The sequence below is a fragment of the Ascaphus truei genome, chromosome 7 (assembly GCF_040206685.1).
Source record: "Ascaphus truei isolate aAscTru1 chromosome 7, aAscTru1.hap1, whole genome shotgun sequence".
Lineage (NCBI taxonomy): Eukaryota > Metazoa > Chordata > Amphibia > Anura > Ascaphidae > Ascaphus > Ascaphus truei.
The window spans coordinates 104977338-104996165 of NC_134489.1; the positions used below are offsets into that span (position 1 = coordinate 104977338).

The 18828-nt window shown below is 41.7% G+C and overlaps 1 protein-coding gene across 2 annotated transcripts in view; it reads right to left on the reverse strand.

Annotated features, from left to right (window-relative positions):
• Window positions 1-18828, reverse strand: part of CNTNAP5 (contactin associated protein family member 5) — a 401478-nt gene that overhangs the window by 15433 nt on the left and 367217 nt on the right. For both annotated transcript variants that reach the window (XM_075609766.1, XM_075609767.1), the window contains 2 exons: window positions 17147-17277; window positions 15698-15785 (listed from right to left, as the gene is read on the reverse strand). In XM_075609766.1, the coding sequence (XP_075465881.1) occupies window positions 15698-15785; window positions 17147-17277 (219 nt within the window). The remainder of the gene's footprint in view (window positions 1-15697; window positions 15786-17146; window positions 17278-18828) is intronic.

The following is an 18828-nucleotide window of genomic DNA, read 5'->3' on the forward strand; positions in this document are numbered from 1 at the left end:
GCTCATTTAAAGTACACATAATAGTATTTACATCAAACAGTAGTTATACTCAATACAGTCATTGCCGTCACTGTTCATTAATAACATTTTAATTCAAACTTCTAATATAAAGTCTGAGATATGTAACAGAAAATCGCAAATAATTAGAGAAAGTGTTCAGTAACATGGAGCCTTGGCTCTCTGTATATTGTGTACCTGGAATAATCAGGAAAACGATTAAAGAGATATTAGAAGATACTTAAGGAAGATAATACTTTCTGAACACTGCGTTTTTTTAGTGGTAAAACCCAACCCACAACGCCAGTGCTGCTTCTGCAGCAATAAAACTCTGCGCTCTGTACTGTTTTCTGAAGGGTTTGATGTTTGTTATGTGACAATTATGCAGTTTATTTCTCGGATTTTCGCTGATGTTACCCCCAAAATCCGTTTCGCAGTGTAAAAGCCGCAAACGGATTTGGGTGGTTTCAATCCACGCGGATTCATCAACATCCGCCACTGGATACAACCTGCGGCCAGATTTGTAGAATCCAATCCGCGGATTCCACCATCTGTTGGCGTATTCTTAGGAATAAACCAACGGACTGCTGAATCCGCGGATTGGTTCATACAAATTCGTTCACGGGCTGCGGAATCCGTGGAATGTATTGGTAATAATAGAGAAAATCCACAAAATGTGAATCTCCCTTTTTGAGATTGATACGCTGAAATCCGCGGACCAAAGGAACTGGCCAATTTGCTGCGGATCCAAATTCGCCAAAGAAATTTGTCAATCTCAGATAACAAAGTGTTGATTTAATTGAGAGGTTGGGAAACCAATGCACTTCCGGGGGTCGTCAAAGGTCATTACTTACTTGGGGCAGAAACAAACCAATCAACCAAATCAAATCAACCAAACCAACCAAATCAAACCAACCAAATCAAACCAACCAAATAAAACCAACCAAATCAAACCAACCAAATCAAACCAATCAAATCAAACAACCAAATCAAACCAACCAGATCAAACCAACCAAATCAAACAAACCAATCAACCCAACGATCACAACTTTGTTTCTTTGCCCTTTGGTGGCAGAGATGCTACATGCCTTTTTACAAGGTTTAAACGCCACTGCTTATTCATTGGTTTTCCAATTCATAGAGACCTACTACAGGCAAGCCAGATCATTTTGCAATCATTGAACATTTCCTTTGTGTGATTGCTGATCAAACAGTGAGTGTTAGAGAATTGCAAGGAAACTATCGTCAACATTAGAATATATTCAGTTGCAGCGATGTTTTAATCTCACCATAACTCTCCTAGCCCTAATCAGATCGATTTGCAATCATTAAGCAATTAATGATCAGCACCTGTTATTAGTAGCAGTGTAACCTTTTCTATGTTTCTGTGCAGTGAGTAATATCACAAAAGCTTCCGAAATATTTCACTGCATCAATTTAGCTAAACTTTATGTGTATATATTACTCCTTGTGAGACTGTGCACCCATCCCTCTATGAACTTTGGACAAACACATTTCATTTCAACTTTGCTTATTCTTAGCTTTACAATTCGTACCTGCACTTGATAAATTCCATCTACTTTTCCATAATTGTATCTTTATCTGTGTGTTGCGTGGTCAGCTCATTGTTACATTTAAATAGCTAATTTCCTCCGTTGAGATACAAAGCTGCCTGGCTGCCCAGTTTCAGCCAAACTGACCTAATAACAGCGCAAAAAGCTGGGATGGTCATTGCATTGGCAGAGGTTGTATTTCATTATTAGAAAAAGTTGTTTTTAAACAGTATGACTTCTCCAGCAGTGACAATTATTACACATATTTCCATTTGCTGTGCAACAATCTATTGCAGAAGAGGGACAGTAAACAAACTGGAAGTAAACTCAATGTTTATTTATGTGCAACTATACTAGATGCAATTATGGAGCAACGGAATATAACTTCTATGAATACACCAAGGGCAGCATTCTCTAGAAGAGCACATTAGGTATGGCTAATACAAATGAGATGGGTAACCCTAGTGCAGGGATGCTCAACTCCAGTCCTCAAGATCCTCCAATAAGTCAGGTTTTCAGGATATCCCAGCTTCAGCACAGGTGGTTCAATCAGTGGCCAAGTCTTCGACTGAGCCATTGATTGAGCCACCTGTGCTGAAGCAGCGACAGACTGATCTGCCTGTGCTGAAGCAGGGACTGATTGAGCCACCTGTGCTGAAGCAGGGACAGATTGAGCCACCTGTGCTGAAGCAGGGATATCCTGAAAACCTAAACTGTTGGGTGTCTTGCGGACTGGAGTTGAGCACCCCTGCACTAGTGAATACCATGGACACACTGCGCAGATCCTGGCTGATAAAACATTTATGCAGTTTGCACAAAAAAGTTAATGATGCAATAATGCATCAGGAGGAATAAAAGGATAAGGCACGGCATCTTCTTTGTGTCGCGCAGAATTCTGCTTTATTAATAAAAGGACGCATGCTTTGAACCATAGAAAATAAAACGCCACCTTTTATAGCATTTCATAATATGGGCAAACAATGTTTTCCCTGGTAATAGTCTATAAAGGGATTTATTATATAAAATTCAGAGATATTAAAGAATAACAAGCTGTTTTTGCAAATACAGAATCAAGGATTTTGTTTACGTTGTAATAAATAGAATTTCTTCAATATGTTAATAACATAATAGTTTGTAGAGCAGGCTGCTCAAGGAGTCAATTAGTCAAATATATATATATATATATATATATATATATATATATATATATATATATATATATATATATATTTATTTATAACAGACTAAATGCTTCAATAGCGTGCTTAACCCTTTTGATGCCCTTGAGATTTAGCTTGGACTGCGCCATGGGGTCTGGCGATTCAGACGAGCCACGTAACGTGTACGTCATGTACAGTCGCCATAAACTTCCTTCTCATTTTTCTATGAGAGATCCACAGGAGCACAGAACGTAATCTATAAGGCAGTGGCATGGAGGGAGAAGGCCCCCTCACTATCCATCCGAGAGCGGCCACTTGATCACGCGTGCTGGAGGGGGTCATGGTAGTCTTGGGCAGCGCCCCTGTTTGGCAAAGGGTTTTACAGCCGGGTTTTCTGTAGAACTACTGTACTGTGTCTGCCTAAGTTTTAAAGTATGTCAGACGAGATAAAACTTCTGTTGCAAACAAAATATATAATATATATATAGATATACAGGTGTGTGCGTGTGTATGTATGTATGTATATACATACATATATATATATACATACATATATATATATATATATATATATATATATATATATATATATATATATATATATATATATATATATATATATATATATATCATGAAGGGTTTGGGCATAGACTTCATAGAGACCTACTCTATTTCTGGGAAATTACATGCAAATGAGCACACAATGTGTCACCTTTTGCCTGGAATATCCGTTCACATGGAGCCCATTTAAGCAAATGCATCGCCGTTCAAACAGCTTTAAAGCACAGCATGGGACTAGCACACATTTTATATATATATATATATAAATTACCCCAACAAAAATAGAACTTATTGTTATATGATCTGGCCACTCTTATTTGGAGTTTAATGCAAACGTTTTTCTATTAGAATACTATTGACATTGTGGTAATGTTGTTACTGATAGAATGAGAGCAGCATACATTTGTATTCTCTAGTGTAACTAAAACTTTTAGCGAAATGATGCAATTATTTCCACTGAAGATGCTTCAATGTTATAAGTTGGAAAATGATTCCTTAAATAGCTTGTATGCCAGCCTCGTACTAATCATTCAGTTCCAGGTTGTGGGATCTGGCAATATGCTATGGACACAACTCCTCTGGCTGTCATACTGCAAATTATGGCACATTATTTTAACATGCAGCTCAATGCAGCCACGATATTTATTCATTAAATGATAAGAGTTGAAAATGTAATTAGTTAGCAAATATGAAAATTAAAGCACATTACTTTGAACAGATGAACATGATTACTAGGAGAAAGTAATGCCTTAAAGAAGTATCCCTGTTCTGCAGAGTAATGTCTCTAGTACCCTAGTAAGTGTAATAGGGTAACATCATGAGGGAATATTTATCAAAGTCTGCTGGATGAAACCAATGGGACTTTCTTCTTTGATAAATGTAATGCATAATTTTTGCATATGTCTGGCAGCCTGGAGATTTTGGTACATGACCTCCATAGTGTAAATTGGATTTCCCACCAAGAGAAACTAAAGAAGGAAAACTGACTGTTATAAAAGCAATAACTTCTGTAATGTGCACTTTTGGATGGATCTCGGATAATCTTCAGTAGCTTTAGCAACCATCATCTAAAACAGGCCTGCACAACTCCAGTCCTCGAGGGCCGCAAACAGGTCAGGTTTTCAGGATATCCCTACTTCAGCACAGCTGGCTCAATTAGTGGCTCAGTATTACTCAGTATACTGAGCCACTAATTGAGCCAGCTGTGTTGAAGTAGGGATATCCTGAAAACCTGGCCTGTTTGCGGCAATAGATGACTGGAGTTGGGCAGGCATGATCTAAAAGGACAGACCGACTCATGATTGTCATGACAATTGTTAGCTTTGAGTTTTGTGGAGAGACTGAGAACTGTCTGAAGTAAAATATGGTAACTTGATTTAATTATTGGTAATGTTTCCCTTTCCTTGGCACTAGTTACTGGACTGTGTTTTTCCTGCAGTCCCACCAAACCTGTTAATATCACACAATGTTTAGAAGTTAGAAAAAGTTATAGTGATCAACCATAAATTGTCTGTTATACTAAAAAACAATCCGGGGAAATTTGAGCCAAAACTCAAAAAAGCTCATCCTCGAATATTTTATTAGTTGTACTTTTTTTTTTGTTGCCTTAAATAAGATAATACTGCAAACCCCCTCCAAAAAAACCCCGCTGAACCCCGTTATAACGCGGCGCTCGGGGGCCACAGAGTGAAACCGCGTTATAACCGGGATCGCATTAAAAAAAAAAAAAATGGCCACCGCGATCAGTAAAAGTATCAGACTCAGCACTCTGGAGCGTGCAAGTGAGGAACACGTGCACTAACACTTTCCCTGGTATTGTATTGAATTGTATGTCTTTATTTATATAGCGCCATTAATGTACATAGCGCTTCACAGTAGTAATACATGTGGTAATCGAATAAATAACAGATAATATAAATAACAGATCATGGGAATAAGTGCTTTAGACAAACATAACATTAAGGAAGAGGAGTCCCTGCCCCGAGGAGCTTACAATCTAATTGGTAGGTAGGGAGAACGTACAGAGACAGTAGGAGGGAGTTCTGGTAAGTGCGTCTGCAGGGGGCCAAGGTTTATGTATCATGTGTTCAGAATGTTCACAGTGCTATTCGTATGCTTCTTTAAGCAAGTGGGTCTTAAGGTGGGTCTTAAAGGTGGATAGAGAGGGTGCTAGTCGGGTACTGAGGGGAAGGGCATTCCAGAGGTGTGGGGCAGTCAGTGAAAAAGGTTTAAGGCGGGAGAGGGCTTTAGATAAAAAGGGGGTAGAAAGAAGACATCCTTGAGCAGAACGCAAGAGTCGGGATGGTGCATAGCGAGAAATTAGGGCTGAGATGTAAGGAGGGGCAGAAGTGTGTAAAGCTTTAAAAGTGAGGAGAAGAATGGAGTGTGAGATGCGGGATTTGATTGGAAGCCAGGAGAGGGATTTCAGGAGGGGAGATGCTGAGACAGATCTAGGAAAGAGTAGAGTGATTCTGGCAGCAGCATTTAGGATAGATTGTAGGGGAGACAGGTGAGAGGCAGGAATGCCGGAAAGCAGGAGGTTACAGTAATCAAGACGGGAGAGAATGAGGGCCTGAGTCAGAGTTTTAGCAGTCGAGCAACAGAGGAAAGGGCGTATCTTTGTTATATTGCGGAGGAAATAGCGACAAGTTTTAGAAATGTTTTGAATGTGAGGGGCGAATGTGAGAGAGGAGTCGAGTGTGACCCCTAGGCAGCGTGCTTGGGCTACTGGGTGGATGATCGCAGTTCCAACAGTAATGTGGAAGGAGGTAGTAGGGCCAGGTTTGGGAGGAAGTATGAGGAGCTCTGTTTTAGCCATGTTGAGTTTAAGGCGATGGAGGGCCATCCAGGATGATATAGCAGAGAGACATTCAGAAACTTTGGTCTGTATAGCAGGTGTAAGGTCAGGTGTTGAAAAGTATATTTGTGTGTCGTCAGCATAGAGGTGATATTTAAACCCAAAAGATGTTATTAGGTCACCTAGAGAGAGAGTGTAGAGAGAAAAGAGAAGAGGTCCCAGGACAGAGCCCTGGGGTACCCCCACAGAGAGATCAATAGAGGAGGAGGTGGTGTTAGCAGAAGAGACACTGAAAGTACGATGGGAGAGGTAGGATGAGATCCAGGATAGAGCTTTGTTCTGAATACCAAGAGTATGGAAAATGTGAAGGAGAAGAGGGTGGTCCACGGTATCAAATGCTGCAGAGAGGTCGAGTAATATGAGCAGAGTGTAATGACCTCTGTCTTTGGCAGCATGGAGGTCGTCAGTTATTTTAGTGAGGGCTGTTTCCGTGGAGTGAGCAGTGCGGAAGCCAGATTGTAGAGGGTCTAGGAGAGAATTGGTGTTGAGAAAATGGAGCAAGCGAGAGAATACAAGACGTTCAAGGAGTTTAGAGGCAAAAGGCAGGAGGGAGACAGGTCGATAGTTAGAAAGACAGCTAGGGTCAAGCTTGGTGTTTTTGAGTAATGGTATGAATGTTGCATGTTTGAAGGAGGATGGAAAGGTTCCAGAGCAGAGGGAGGAGTTAAAAATGTGTGTGAGCATAGGGATTATAGTAGAAGCAAGAGGTTTTAGGAGATGGGAGGGAATGGGGTCAAGAGGGCAAGTGGTAGAGGGAGAAGTGGCATTCAACAGCGACACATCCTCCTCTGAGACAGTGGAAAAAGAGTCAAGGAAGGAAGGAGGAGAGTTAGGAAGAGGTGTAGGATGGGAAGAAGAAACAGAGGGGATGTTCTGACGTATGGATTCCACCTTTTCCTTAAAATAGTCAGCAAAGTCCTCAGCGGAGATGGAGGAAGGAGAGGCAGCTGAGGGTGGTTTGAGTAGAGTATCAAAAACAGAGAACAGTCGGTGTGGGTTAGACTTTTGCATGTTGATTAGTGCAGAAAAGTAGGCTTGTTTAGCTTGCGAGAGGGCAGAGTTGAAACAGGATAGCATAAATTTGTAGTGAAGGAAGTCTGCGAGAGTGTGAGACTTCCTCCAGAGGCGTTCAGAGGAACGAGTGGAGTAACGCAGCATGCGTGTGTGGGAATTTAGCCAGGGTCTAAGGTTAGAAGGGCGAGTGCGGCAGAGAGAAAGTGGGGCATGTAGATCAAGAGAGGAGGACAAGACAGAGTTGTAGTTCCTGACCAGGTTGTCGGGGTCTGTAGCAGAGCTGAGAGAGGAGAGGGAGGAGCGTAAAGTGGAGTCAAAGTCAGGTAAGTGAATAGAGCGCAGGTTTCTGCAGAACCGGGGTGTAGATGGAGGTGGAGAAGGGGAGAAGCGAGATAGAGAGAATGAGATGAGATGATGGTCAGAGAGAGGAAAAGGGGAAATGGAGAAATCGGAGAGAGAGAAGTTCTTAGTGAAAACCAGGTCTAAGTAGTGGCCATCCTTGTGGGTGCTGGCTGCAGTCCACTGTTGAAGGCCAAAAGAAGAGGTTAGAGAAAGAAAGCGGGAAGCCCAAGGGAGAGAGGGGTCATCAATGTGGCAATTGAAGTCCCCAAGGAGAAGAACAGGGGAGTCTGAGGAGAGGAAGAAAGAGAGCCAGGATTCAAAGTGAGAGAGAAAGGCAGAAGGGGATGAGTAGAGGTAGGTAGGCAATAGATGACCGCCACATGAACAGGGAGAGGAGAAAAAATCTGGACAGTGTGAGCATCAAAGGAGGGAAAAGCAAGAGAGGGAGGAATAGGAAGGGTTCGGTAACGACAGAGAGAGGAGAGCAGGAGCCCCACGCCTCCACCCCTGCCATCAGTGCGCGGAGTGTGGGAGAAGGAAAGGCCACCGTAGGAGAGGGCAGCTTCCAGAGCAGAGTCAGACTGAGTGAACCAGGTCTCAGTTATAGCAAAGAGAAGCAGGGAGTGAGAGAGAAAGAAGTCATGCACAGAGAGGAACTTGTTAGAGAGGGAGCGAGCATTCCAAAGGGCACAGGAGAAAGGGAGAGAGGAGGGAGGGTGGCAGGGGATGAGTATAAGGTTGGAGGGGTTGACACCAGAAGGAGTAGAGGTTGCAGTTGGCAGGCGAGGACGAGCGCATGTAGGAATAAGACAGGGACCAGGATTGGGAGAGATATCCCCAGAAGCAAGGAGGAGAAGCATGGATAGAAAGAGAATGTGTGAGGATGATTTTTAAGGGTGTTTTTTAGTGCAGGGGATATAGCTGTGTGGTGTCAGAGGACGCAGGTAAGAAAGGAGTTCATGTGAACAGAGAAGTGGTGAAGAAAGGAGAGATGGAGATATATGAATGGAGTTAGAGACATACTGAGGCTGGTAAAAGGGGTACCAGACCAGGCTTTCACCCGGATCTTCAGCTCCCCCTGCTGGGGCTCGGGCATCCCTTTCTGGGCGACCCTCAGCTTGTTTAGCCCCTCGAAGGTGGAGAGCAGCATGGCTCTCATGTCGCTTCCATCCCCCCCGCTCCACCTGCTATCTCCACTGCCGCCGGCTCCTTCCTTCTCTATCACGTGCTCGGTTTCCCCGGCAGTCTCATGGCCGCTCCATGTCTCTGGGGGAGCAGGAGGCTCAGGCTCTCTCCGGCCGCTCCATGTCTCTGGGCCAGTGCTGGGGATGCTCTGCTGCGGCTCTGGGTGCTGATCCTCAGATTTACCGTAATGCGCGGACTAGAAGTGCAATGCCCATTACCGCCTCATTGTATCTGGAGCGCTGCCAAGACTCTGAGGATGGCATTCAGTGCAGAGAAAATCAGGGACCAAAAGGGTTAAGGAAGAGGGGGGGGGGGTGCCTAGGGGCGGCGGATTTGCCGGCGGTACTTCTAAACAAACCGCTTGTGATATGTCCAGTTCCAGATATCTTTTACATTTAGAATAAACCCTAACACCTACAGTAGTTGGTGTTGGTGTGTGTGTGTGTGTGTGTGTGTGTGTGTGTGTGTGTGTGTGTGTGTGTGTGTGTGTGTGTGTGTGTCTGTGTGTGTGTGTGTCTGTGTGTGTGTGTGTGTGTGTGTGTGTCTGTGTGTGTGTGTGTGTGTGTCCGTTCATTCACAATAAAGCTTTGGGAGGAAAAAAATGAAAAAAATAATTTTTGGAGATGTTCTAAATCGTGAGCCACGCTCAGCCCGCGTTATATGCGGATCCGCGTTGTAGCAGATCGTGCTATAACGGGGTTGAGCTGTATATATGTATATATATATATATTTTATATATATATATATATAACAAAAATCAATCTAGCTTTGGCCAAACCAAAATATATATTAAAAAAATTAGAACCAAAACAGTAATTTGAACAGATATTCACGCAAGACCTCTTCCAAATGCTGGACAGAAATCATTATATTGAAATGAATGGAACTCAGATCTTCTCCTTCACAATAAAGTGTCTTCCCAGCATATTGTGTAAGGGTGGCCTAGCACCATATATCCACAACTGGAGCCATGGCTACTGTAATAGTGTGTCAACGAAAGGGTTAATTACACCCTATTGTGCTGGATTACTGTAAAACATTCTTGGTAATCTGTTGAGAGCTATATTGCCTTCTTTTGGTAAGGAAATCTACTTGCAGCTATTTCCGTGGTGTGTATTTTAAAACGTGTTAATCTTCTGAAACGCGCGTCGCATCGCTCTGCTGGATGCTGATACATTTCCCGCCTGAGGTCTTTCCTTGCTGTAAACTGATTTTTTTCTTCCAGTTCACTTCCACGGTGATCAATAAGTAAATACAGAAATAAGGAGACATTCTATCTAGCAGCATCTCACTTACGCTGCTTTAAATAATTAATAAGGGAAAAAAAATAATCATCTGAGCTATGCCTTAGAAGAATATTTCATGTTCCTCACACAATGGTAATCTTGCCATGTCTTGCATGGAAGTTTCAGAAAGGAGGCATTCACATGGGGCTAATTTGTTGTCATGGATACATACAACCTAATTCTCAAGTCAGATGTTAGAGCAGCTTTTCGAATGTTCCATTCGTCGACAAGTGATGGGAGAATCAAACTCCACCTACGGTTTATTGTAATGTAAAACGCCTGGTTTAGACCGGGGCTCTTCAACCAGTTTTCCAAGGGAGCCAGATCAGAAAATATTGGGGAGCAGAAGTGCCACAAGCTTACTGAGGAAAATATTGGGGAGCAGAAGTGCCACAAGCTTACTGAAATGTAAGCATAGATACATGTGTTAAGTAGAGATAGCCGGCTCCGTGCAGAGTAAATGAGTTCTTCAGTATTGGGTGATACCTTTTTTATTTGGACTAACAGTTGATCTTGCAAGACGAGCTTTCGAGTGTTCTCTCTTCCTCAAGTCAGAGCTGAGGAAGCGAGAACTGATATTTCATATATTACATGCGTACTATATATGTTTACATTACCTTAACTTACAAGTGCGTTTTAGTGTTAAAAATTGCCTTTGCTCCAGCTAGTTGCTTGGGAAGGTGAGATTCCAAGAGCCACATTATGGCCTGTGGCGGGCCCTCCATTTAAGAGTCCTGGTTTAGGTACTGTAGCGCCGACGAGTCTTCTAAAACAAATCTGGGGCAATCACCAAGACCCAGGTACATGCTGGGTACATGTTGCAACATTTCAATGACATTTCTGCAGACAGACTAATGGCCCATCGGATTAACAGCGGGGGTCCCTGGCAGTCCCATTCAAACGGAATAGGACTGCCAGGGACCCCTGCTGTGTTAATCCGATGGACCATTAGTCTCTGCAGAAATGTCACTGAAATGTTTGCAGCATGTACCCAGCATGTACCCAGCATGTACCCAGCATGTACCTGGATCTTGTTTGTGATAGCCCCAGATTTTCCAAGGCAAGTTTAAGGCCAGTTTTAGCGATAAATAGTAATATTTATTAAGATATAGATTTAGCATGATAACTTACCTTAGAAATATATCCTGTTAATATCCTGTTAATCCAAATCAAATGGTGTTTACTACAATTGAAGTGCACACCACATTAGGAGCGGCTGACAATGATCAGAAAAACACTCACTCGGTGGTATGTGGGTGGATCTCTGTTGTGATTAATCTGAAAGCAACTTAACCAATGCAAACCTGCCATCTGCAATCACAGTATAAAATAAAATGTGTGCTCATTTGCATGTAATTTCCCAGCCAGTGGAAGCACAGTATGCTAAAACAGGGGTGCCCAATCTTTCCTCCCTGCACCCCCCTGCGTACTTACCTCCCCTGCTCACGCCCCCCCCCGGCTCGGCTCCAGCGTCATATGATGCAGCAGGGTCATGTGACTTCAAGTTGCCATTGAAACGCAACATCACGTGACACCGAGGCGTCATTTGACCCCGGGTTACCATGACGACACGTCGCTGTAAGCCAAGATAAGTTAGTTACAGAGGCCACGCGCGGTCCACCGGCATTTCATTTAAAAGCATTAGGGGAGAATGCGGGATCTCTGTAACCGCCATGCCCCCCCCCCTCCACCCCCAGTAAATATCGCGTCCCCCAGTTTGCGCAGCCCTGTGCCAAGAGATAATGGGGAAACGCAGGGTTGCAGACCTGTCTGAGATGTGAATGTGCACACATGGGATATTTTTATTTACCGGGGTTGGGGGGAAAGCAAACAAAGCCCAATTTCTTTTACAGAGTATGCTACGTGAACAAAATTTTTTGGTCAAATATATATCAACCAATCCTTAAACCAGTGATTTTAAGTATAACTTTGACTTCATATATTTATAGACCACTAACTAGAATTGTGCACATCGAGGCAGCGATTTCATTTTGCGAGTCTTTCTTTTTTATACCACCCATGCACATTATCATTCCTGTTTTGGTTAATTAATGGTGCTTTGAGCTAGGATTCATTATCATTGTGTTGTTAACATACACTAGGAGCATAATTACATAGGTATGTTTTTAAAGAAAGCACAGATTACCTACTGCATCTATTATTCAAACACTTTAATATCCAGCTGTTATCTATTTCAAAGTATAAAAATAATGCTATACTAGGATTAAAGGATAATTTGGACTAGCCTCTATTGATTACTGCAATTAATTTAAAGTTAATTAAGTTTTTTTTCCTAAAGTCAAGCATGTTAAGAAGCTTAACTGAGTGCGGAGTTTGGTAGTGAAGGATTAATTACACTAAATTGAAATATATTATGTATATAATCCTTTCAGTAAATCTGAAAAATTCAGGCTAGGACATTTCAGGAATGATACATGAAGAACAGTTCACACTTATTGCACTATTTAAGTATTTATATAGAAAGAATTAACAATTCATAATACAAGAGGTCAAACTTATTTCTGCCATCTGAACTATACATCAATATAGAATTGACATTAAATGTAGTATTGGAGACAATTTAGAATATTATACAAAGCATAATATTTTCACATAAAGATGTGTCTAAAGATTTTTAAGGGCTAGAATTCCTGCAAATTGCACCTCTTATTTCACCTTGTATGTACAGTAAATGTTCTCACATATAGTAGTATGCCCTGTATCCAATATGAAGCTTTTTGGTGCTATAGGTCAGGGGGCACAGCACCGGACATTCAGAATCGCCACCATGTAATGGCTTTGTCATAGATCACATAGTGGTGATCAGCCTCCTGATGACACAAATGAAGTGGAGTGACCTACAGTACAGAACACTGCTGTTTTCATCGCTTTCACGCTGAACGTTAGAAAATGAGCACAAAACAAAAATGCTCATGCGCAAGCTGTCATGATGTACCTGGAACATCACAAAGGCCAAAGTCGTTCCATCTGTCATAATGTACCTGGAACGGCACAAAGGCCAAAGGCGTTCCAGCTGTCATGATGTACCTGGAACGTCACAAAGACTAAAGGTGTGACAACTATCATGATGTACCTGGAACATCACAAAGGCTGTTGGGGTGCCAGCTGTCATGAGGTACCTGTAACGTCACAAAGGCTGAAGGCATGCCAACTGTCATGATGTACCTAGAACTTAATAATAATAGCATGTTCTTGTATAGCGCTGCTAGTTGTATGCAGCGCTTTACAGAGACATTTTGCAGGCACAGGTCCCTGCCCTGTGGAGCTTACAATCTATTTTTTTTTGGTGCCTGAGGCACAGAGAGATAAAGTGACTTGCCCAAGGTCACAAGGAGCTGACACCGGGAATTGAACCAGGCTCCCCTGAATTTCAAACTCTCAGTGCCAGTCAGTGTCGTTACTCACTGAGCCACTCCTTCTCACTAGGTCGCTGGCATTGCAGCTGTCATGATGTACCTGGAACATGACAAAGGCAGATGGCGTACTAGCAATCATGATGTACCTAAAACGTCGATAGGGCAGGGGTAACGGTTGAAGCAGCAATCCTGCCCAATTTATCTTTTGAAATGTTGGTTTTGCTGAATTTTAACAAGAGGGGTCCTCCAAAACTGAACCCCACTATTTTTAGCTCCGGGGACCCCACCCCTCTAGTTCCGGGGATACTTGTTTAAAAACCAGTGGTCCTTCATGGCCATATAGACCTAGATGCATTTTGCTTATTAAATCAGGGAACATAGGGACATTAGGACCCATTTAGGACCTTTCTTAAAACACACCTCTTTAACAAAGCATATGGGTAGCTCCTCTAGCTGATACTATACATCTCAGATGCGCGGACCTTGACTCCTTGCAGACGCACTTACCAGAACACCCTCCTACTGTCTCTGTAAGTTCCCCCTACTTACCACTTAAAGCCATAGCCACAAATCTAATTATATACAAAAACAACATCCGCACTACATCCCTTTAGAATAGGTTTAATGTCATATTTTTGTGGTATAACATTGCCTAATATTCCAATAACGTCAACTTAGGTTAATGTCACGTTACGTAACCTAATGGAGCATAGTGTATCTAGGCCGATGTGGCTTCATACTGGCCGACGCGATCCGCAACATTTGACAGCCATTCTGATTTCTTTAAAGGAGAAGAAAGCACCAGCAACTAAACCTGTAAGTACTTCGGGAATTGTGGGGTCCCCAAAGCTAAGGATAGAGTAGTTCAGCCCCAGTGGAGCACACAGTTTGAATTTTTTTTAATCCGTAGTTTAGGTGGAATTTCTGCTTTTAAATGCTCAACGTTTAATAGGACTTTTGATGTTCAAGAGCAGGAGTGGCCAACTCCAGTCTTCAAGGGCACCGACAGGTCAGGTCTAAAGGATATCCCTGCTTCAGCACAGGTGGCTCAATCAGTGGGTCAGTCTTCGACTAAGCCACAGATTGCACCACCCATGTTGAAGCAGGGATATATTTAAAGCCTGACCTGTTGGTGGCCCTTGAGGACTGGAGTTGCCCACTCCTGTTCTAGACTAATAAAATATTGATACATAATACAAAAAGCAATTTAATTAATTTTTTTAAATATATTTATTTTTTTAATGCAAAAGGTAACCATGTGTTATGTATAATGTCATATCAGTGCTGTATAGCACCCTCGCAGGGCGCCATTCAAATATACAACAGGAAATTCACAGAAAAACAGCTATAGCAAGGCCCCAAAGTGTTCATTTCTAGAGGCTTGTCCAGCAGTTTAGAAGTTGAATTGTTAAAAGTCAGAACATGTGAGATATTTAAATTTGCTGTGTGACCTTCTCACATCCATACTACAAATTCATTTAAAGATAAGGATTGGTATTGCTATAGGTCACTAACAGGAATCACATTTACCCATTCTGATGGGTTATGATGATGACTGCAAGTTCAATACATTACATAATTAAATGCATCTGAAATACAAGGACATAAAAAAATCTCTGTCTTCAGATGTATTACATTACTGTTCTGTTCTACAACTGTGAGAGATCGTGAAGAAAGATCTATAAAACTCAATGTCACATTTAGAACACCGTGCTACTTTACTTCTTGCAAATTCATTTCATTTGACCTAGGAATACTACAGTATAACACAACATATACGACTGTATATCACAGATCTGTATGTATGTATGTATGTGTACTGTATTTACATAGCGTCATACATGTATGTAGAGCTTCACAGCAGTAATACACATGACATAATAATATCATCGTGGGAATAAGCATTTGAGACATAAAAGTAACATTAGGAAAAGGAGTCCCTGCCCCGAAGAGCTTACAATCTAAGTGGTAAGTAGGGATAACTTACAGAGACAGTAGGAGGGCGTTCTGGTAAGTGTGTCTGAAAGGGGTCAAGGCCGACCTATGAGGTGTATAGTATCAGCCATGGAGCTACCCATATGCGTCGTTAAAGAGGTGTGTTTTAAGATGCCACTTAAAGGTGGATAGAGAGAAGGTGCCAGGCGGATATTGAGGGGAAGGGCATTCCAGAGGTGTGGGGCAGTTCTGTATATACATTTTTGTAACTGAACATCAAAGGCTAAATATATTATATTCCTAATAGACAGACAATAGGTTTGGTGAATATTGTATATATTTTTTGGTAGTCTACTTCTACAGTATTTATGGTCTTGTGCATTATTAAAATAAAACAAGGTGTAAAAAATGAATAGGATGGAGGACTTACCTAAAACCTTACCCAATGTTAAAGATTTTATTGCCTTGAAATAGATATCCGATGAGAAGTTATGTCTTTGTTTTATCGTCTTGTCAATCTGTAAGTAAAAATAGCATTCAATTAGCACCATTTATAGCATGTGCATCTGTTCTTTATTGTATTTGTAATCTGGAGTGACATTTGAGTTTTTGTTATTCCTAATCTGGATCCCATCAGCACTTTCAAAGCTAGTGTGTGTGTGTGTGTGTGTGTGTGTGTGTGTGTGTGTGTGTGTGTGTGTGTGTGTGTGTGTGTGTGTGTGTGTGTGTGTGTGTGTGTGTGTGTGTGTGTGTGTGTGTGTGTGTGTGTGTGTGTGTGTGTGTCCACAAAAAAAAAATCATTTTTGTTCTAATCAAAATTGACAAAGAGATCATGAATTATGAATATAATGCTGAATAGGATATTAATTCTGTAATCTTTAGATAAACACCATGAGTGCCACAATCCATAAAATAGTCAGGAATCTGCTGTCTTTTTCATTGCATTCTCTTTCTTTTTAATTTGTTTTCTTTAATTTAGGAGTCTCATTGTGCTATCTTTTATCCTTTTCTTTTACAATTCCACAAAGGTCGCCGGTTAAACAGTAAAGTCTGATAGTGGAAAATGTGTCTATTTTATTCTAAAATGCCAGCAATTCTTTCAAATAAAATATTTTCTGATGTGGATAATCTCCTTTATCAAAATATAAATATAGAAAAAAACAAATAGTAGGATGTATTGCAGTATGAAAACATTGCAGTTATGATATGTAAAAGCCCTATTACTGTATATACTGTTCCCTATATTGCATTGACAACCTACAGTATGAACTGCTATAGTTTCCCTGAAGACCCCTGTGAGGCCCAAACGCTTGTATACTGTAATACAGGGGCGCAACACTCCAGTCCTCAAGCACCCCAACAGGTCAGGTTTTCAAGATATCCCTGCTGCAGCACAGCTTGCTCAATCAGTCCTTGCTGCAGCACAGGTGGATCAGTCCCTGCTTCAGAGCCTCTGATTGAGCTTCCTGTGCTGAAGCTGGGATATCCTGAAAACCTGACCTGTTGGGGGGTGGGGTGGGGGAGGGTTTGAGGACTGGAGTTGAGCACTCCTGCTGTGAAACATGTTTGGTACAATAAGAGGTATGGAGCTACTGTACCTATTTTTTCACATAAATAAGAAGCAATGTACGCTGGAGGGTAGTTCTTTTGGGAACACTATCTGTATTGGAAAATGTAAAAATTCAAGCTTCCCTGACCTATCAGCCATATATCTAAAGACAGAACTTACTTGGTCCTGAAAACTTGTAGCTTAATGAACACTAATCACATTTCTCACCAACCGTGCGGCTATTTCTATTGACAATCAGTAGAGCTGTTTAAGTCAAGTTGGAGAGTATTTTGATGTCTTCCTGGCAGTGTGTGAGTTGAGAGGCAGTACCTGGATAATCAGCTCTTTTCCTTGTCTGCTAATCTTCACATGATGTAGTCTTCTGTTGTCAAACCTTTCTGAGTCCAAGGTATAGACATACGCTCCTTCTTTGCCGAGCTTGTATCTGACCTGTAAGCTACCTGGAAAAAAAAATACGGCATACAGATGAATTAACAAGGTGCGATTGTAGGAAGATGTGACGCAAACAGTAAAAAGTGAAATGTGTATGGAGAAAAAATACAAATTTTGGCTAATGGCCATGTCACTGGAATAAGAAAGAGAATGCAGAGAGGGTCACAGGCACACTGTAATAGCAGCAATATAGATCAATTGCCGGTGCTCTTAGAGATGGGGATGATCCTGTACTACCCCCGAGAGATCACAAAGCAGAAGGAAAACATCCAGGCACACGGGCATGCAAAAAGGTTAATTTAATAGCAATACCAACGTTTCGACCACATAAGCACTCTGCCCTCACAGGGCCGCCCTCACCTTAACAAGGACTGCGTATGAAGTTGAAATGTTGGTATTGCCATTAAATCAACCTTTTTTGCAAGACCGTGCAAGCCCAGTAGGAGTTTATAATAAAAATAAGAAAAAGAGGGCCATATCCACTAAGCAATGCTTAGCCATAAAACATCTTATGACACGTTTATTTGATTAAGCTGTAATGAGCCTGTTGGCTTAACAACAGTATTAAACATGGCTGACAGTTTTATTCTCTTCCGAACTAAAACGTCACTTTATCTCCAGGGGTCTCCAACAACACCATTATAAGCTCATCAGAGCAAAGCTTTATTTATATACTGTCAGCACTGTGAACAAATAATTAGAATATTGAATAACACAATTGACGTAGATCTCACACTGCATGTAAACATCCCAATAAAGAACAGCAAACTGCTGCATGAAAATAGCAGCAGATTATAATTTTTTGGATTGAAGCCGTGAGCTTATTTCTTTGATGCAGTTTTTTCACACCGGTTTTGCAGCCGGGATACCTCGATAAATTATTTATTTATTTATGTGACTTTGACGCCTTTTGTTAGACCAACCTGAAAATGATTCATCGATGCTGATATAGAGGACATACCTAAGAATCCAGTACCTCAAAAGTCAAAACGTCACCACCACATAACTAGTTATTCTCCGGCCTTACGCTGCTGCATAAAGCATTTTTAGAGCGTAGGAGGGGTGCATGCCTGAAGTGTAGTATAACATATCATTTACATACGAGTTCCTTTGGTCCGCGAATTTCAGCAGACCAATCTCAAAAAGGAGGACTTGCGTTCTGCGGATTTTTTATTATTATTACCAAAACACTCCGCGGGTTCCTCAATCTGCGGATTTTATCCAAGGGCGGTTTTTGATGATTCCGCGGTGATTAAAACCGACCAAATCCGTTTACGGATTTTACGCCGCGGACTGGATTTTGGAGGGAAAATGCGAGAAAATCCAGGAAACAGATACATGAGTAACACAGAATTTTACATTCTGCTTCTAACGCCACCGCCTACAGCAGGGGTGGGCAGCTCTAGTCCTCAAGGGCCACCAACAGGTCAGGTTTTCAGGATATCCCTGCTTCAGCACAGGTGGCTCAGTCACCTGTGCTGAAGCAGGGTTATCCTGAAAACCTTCTCTCTCTTGAAGACTGGAGTTGCCCATCCCAGGCCTACAGTAATTGTTTTCTT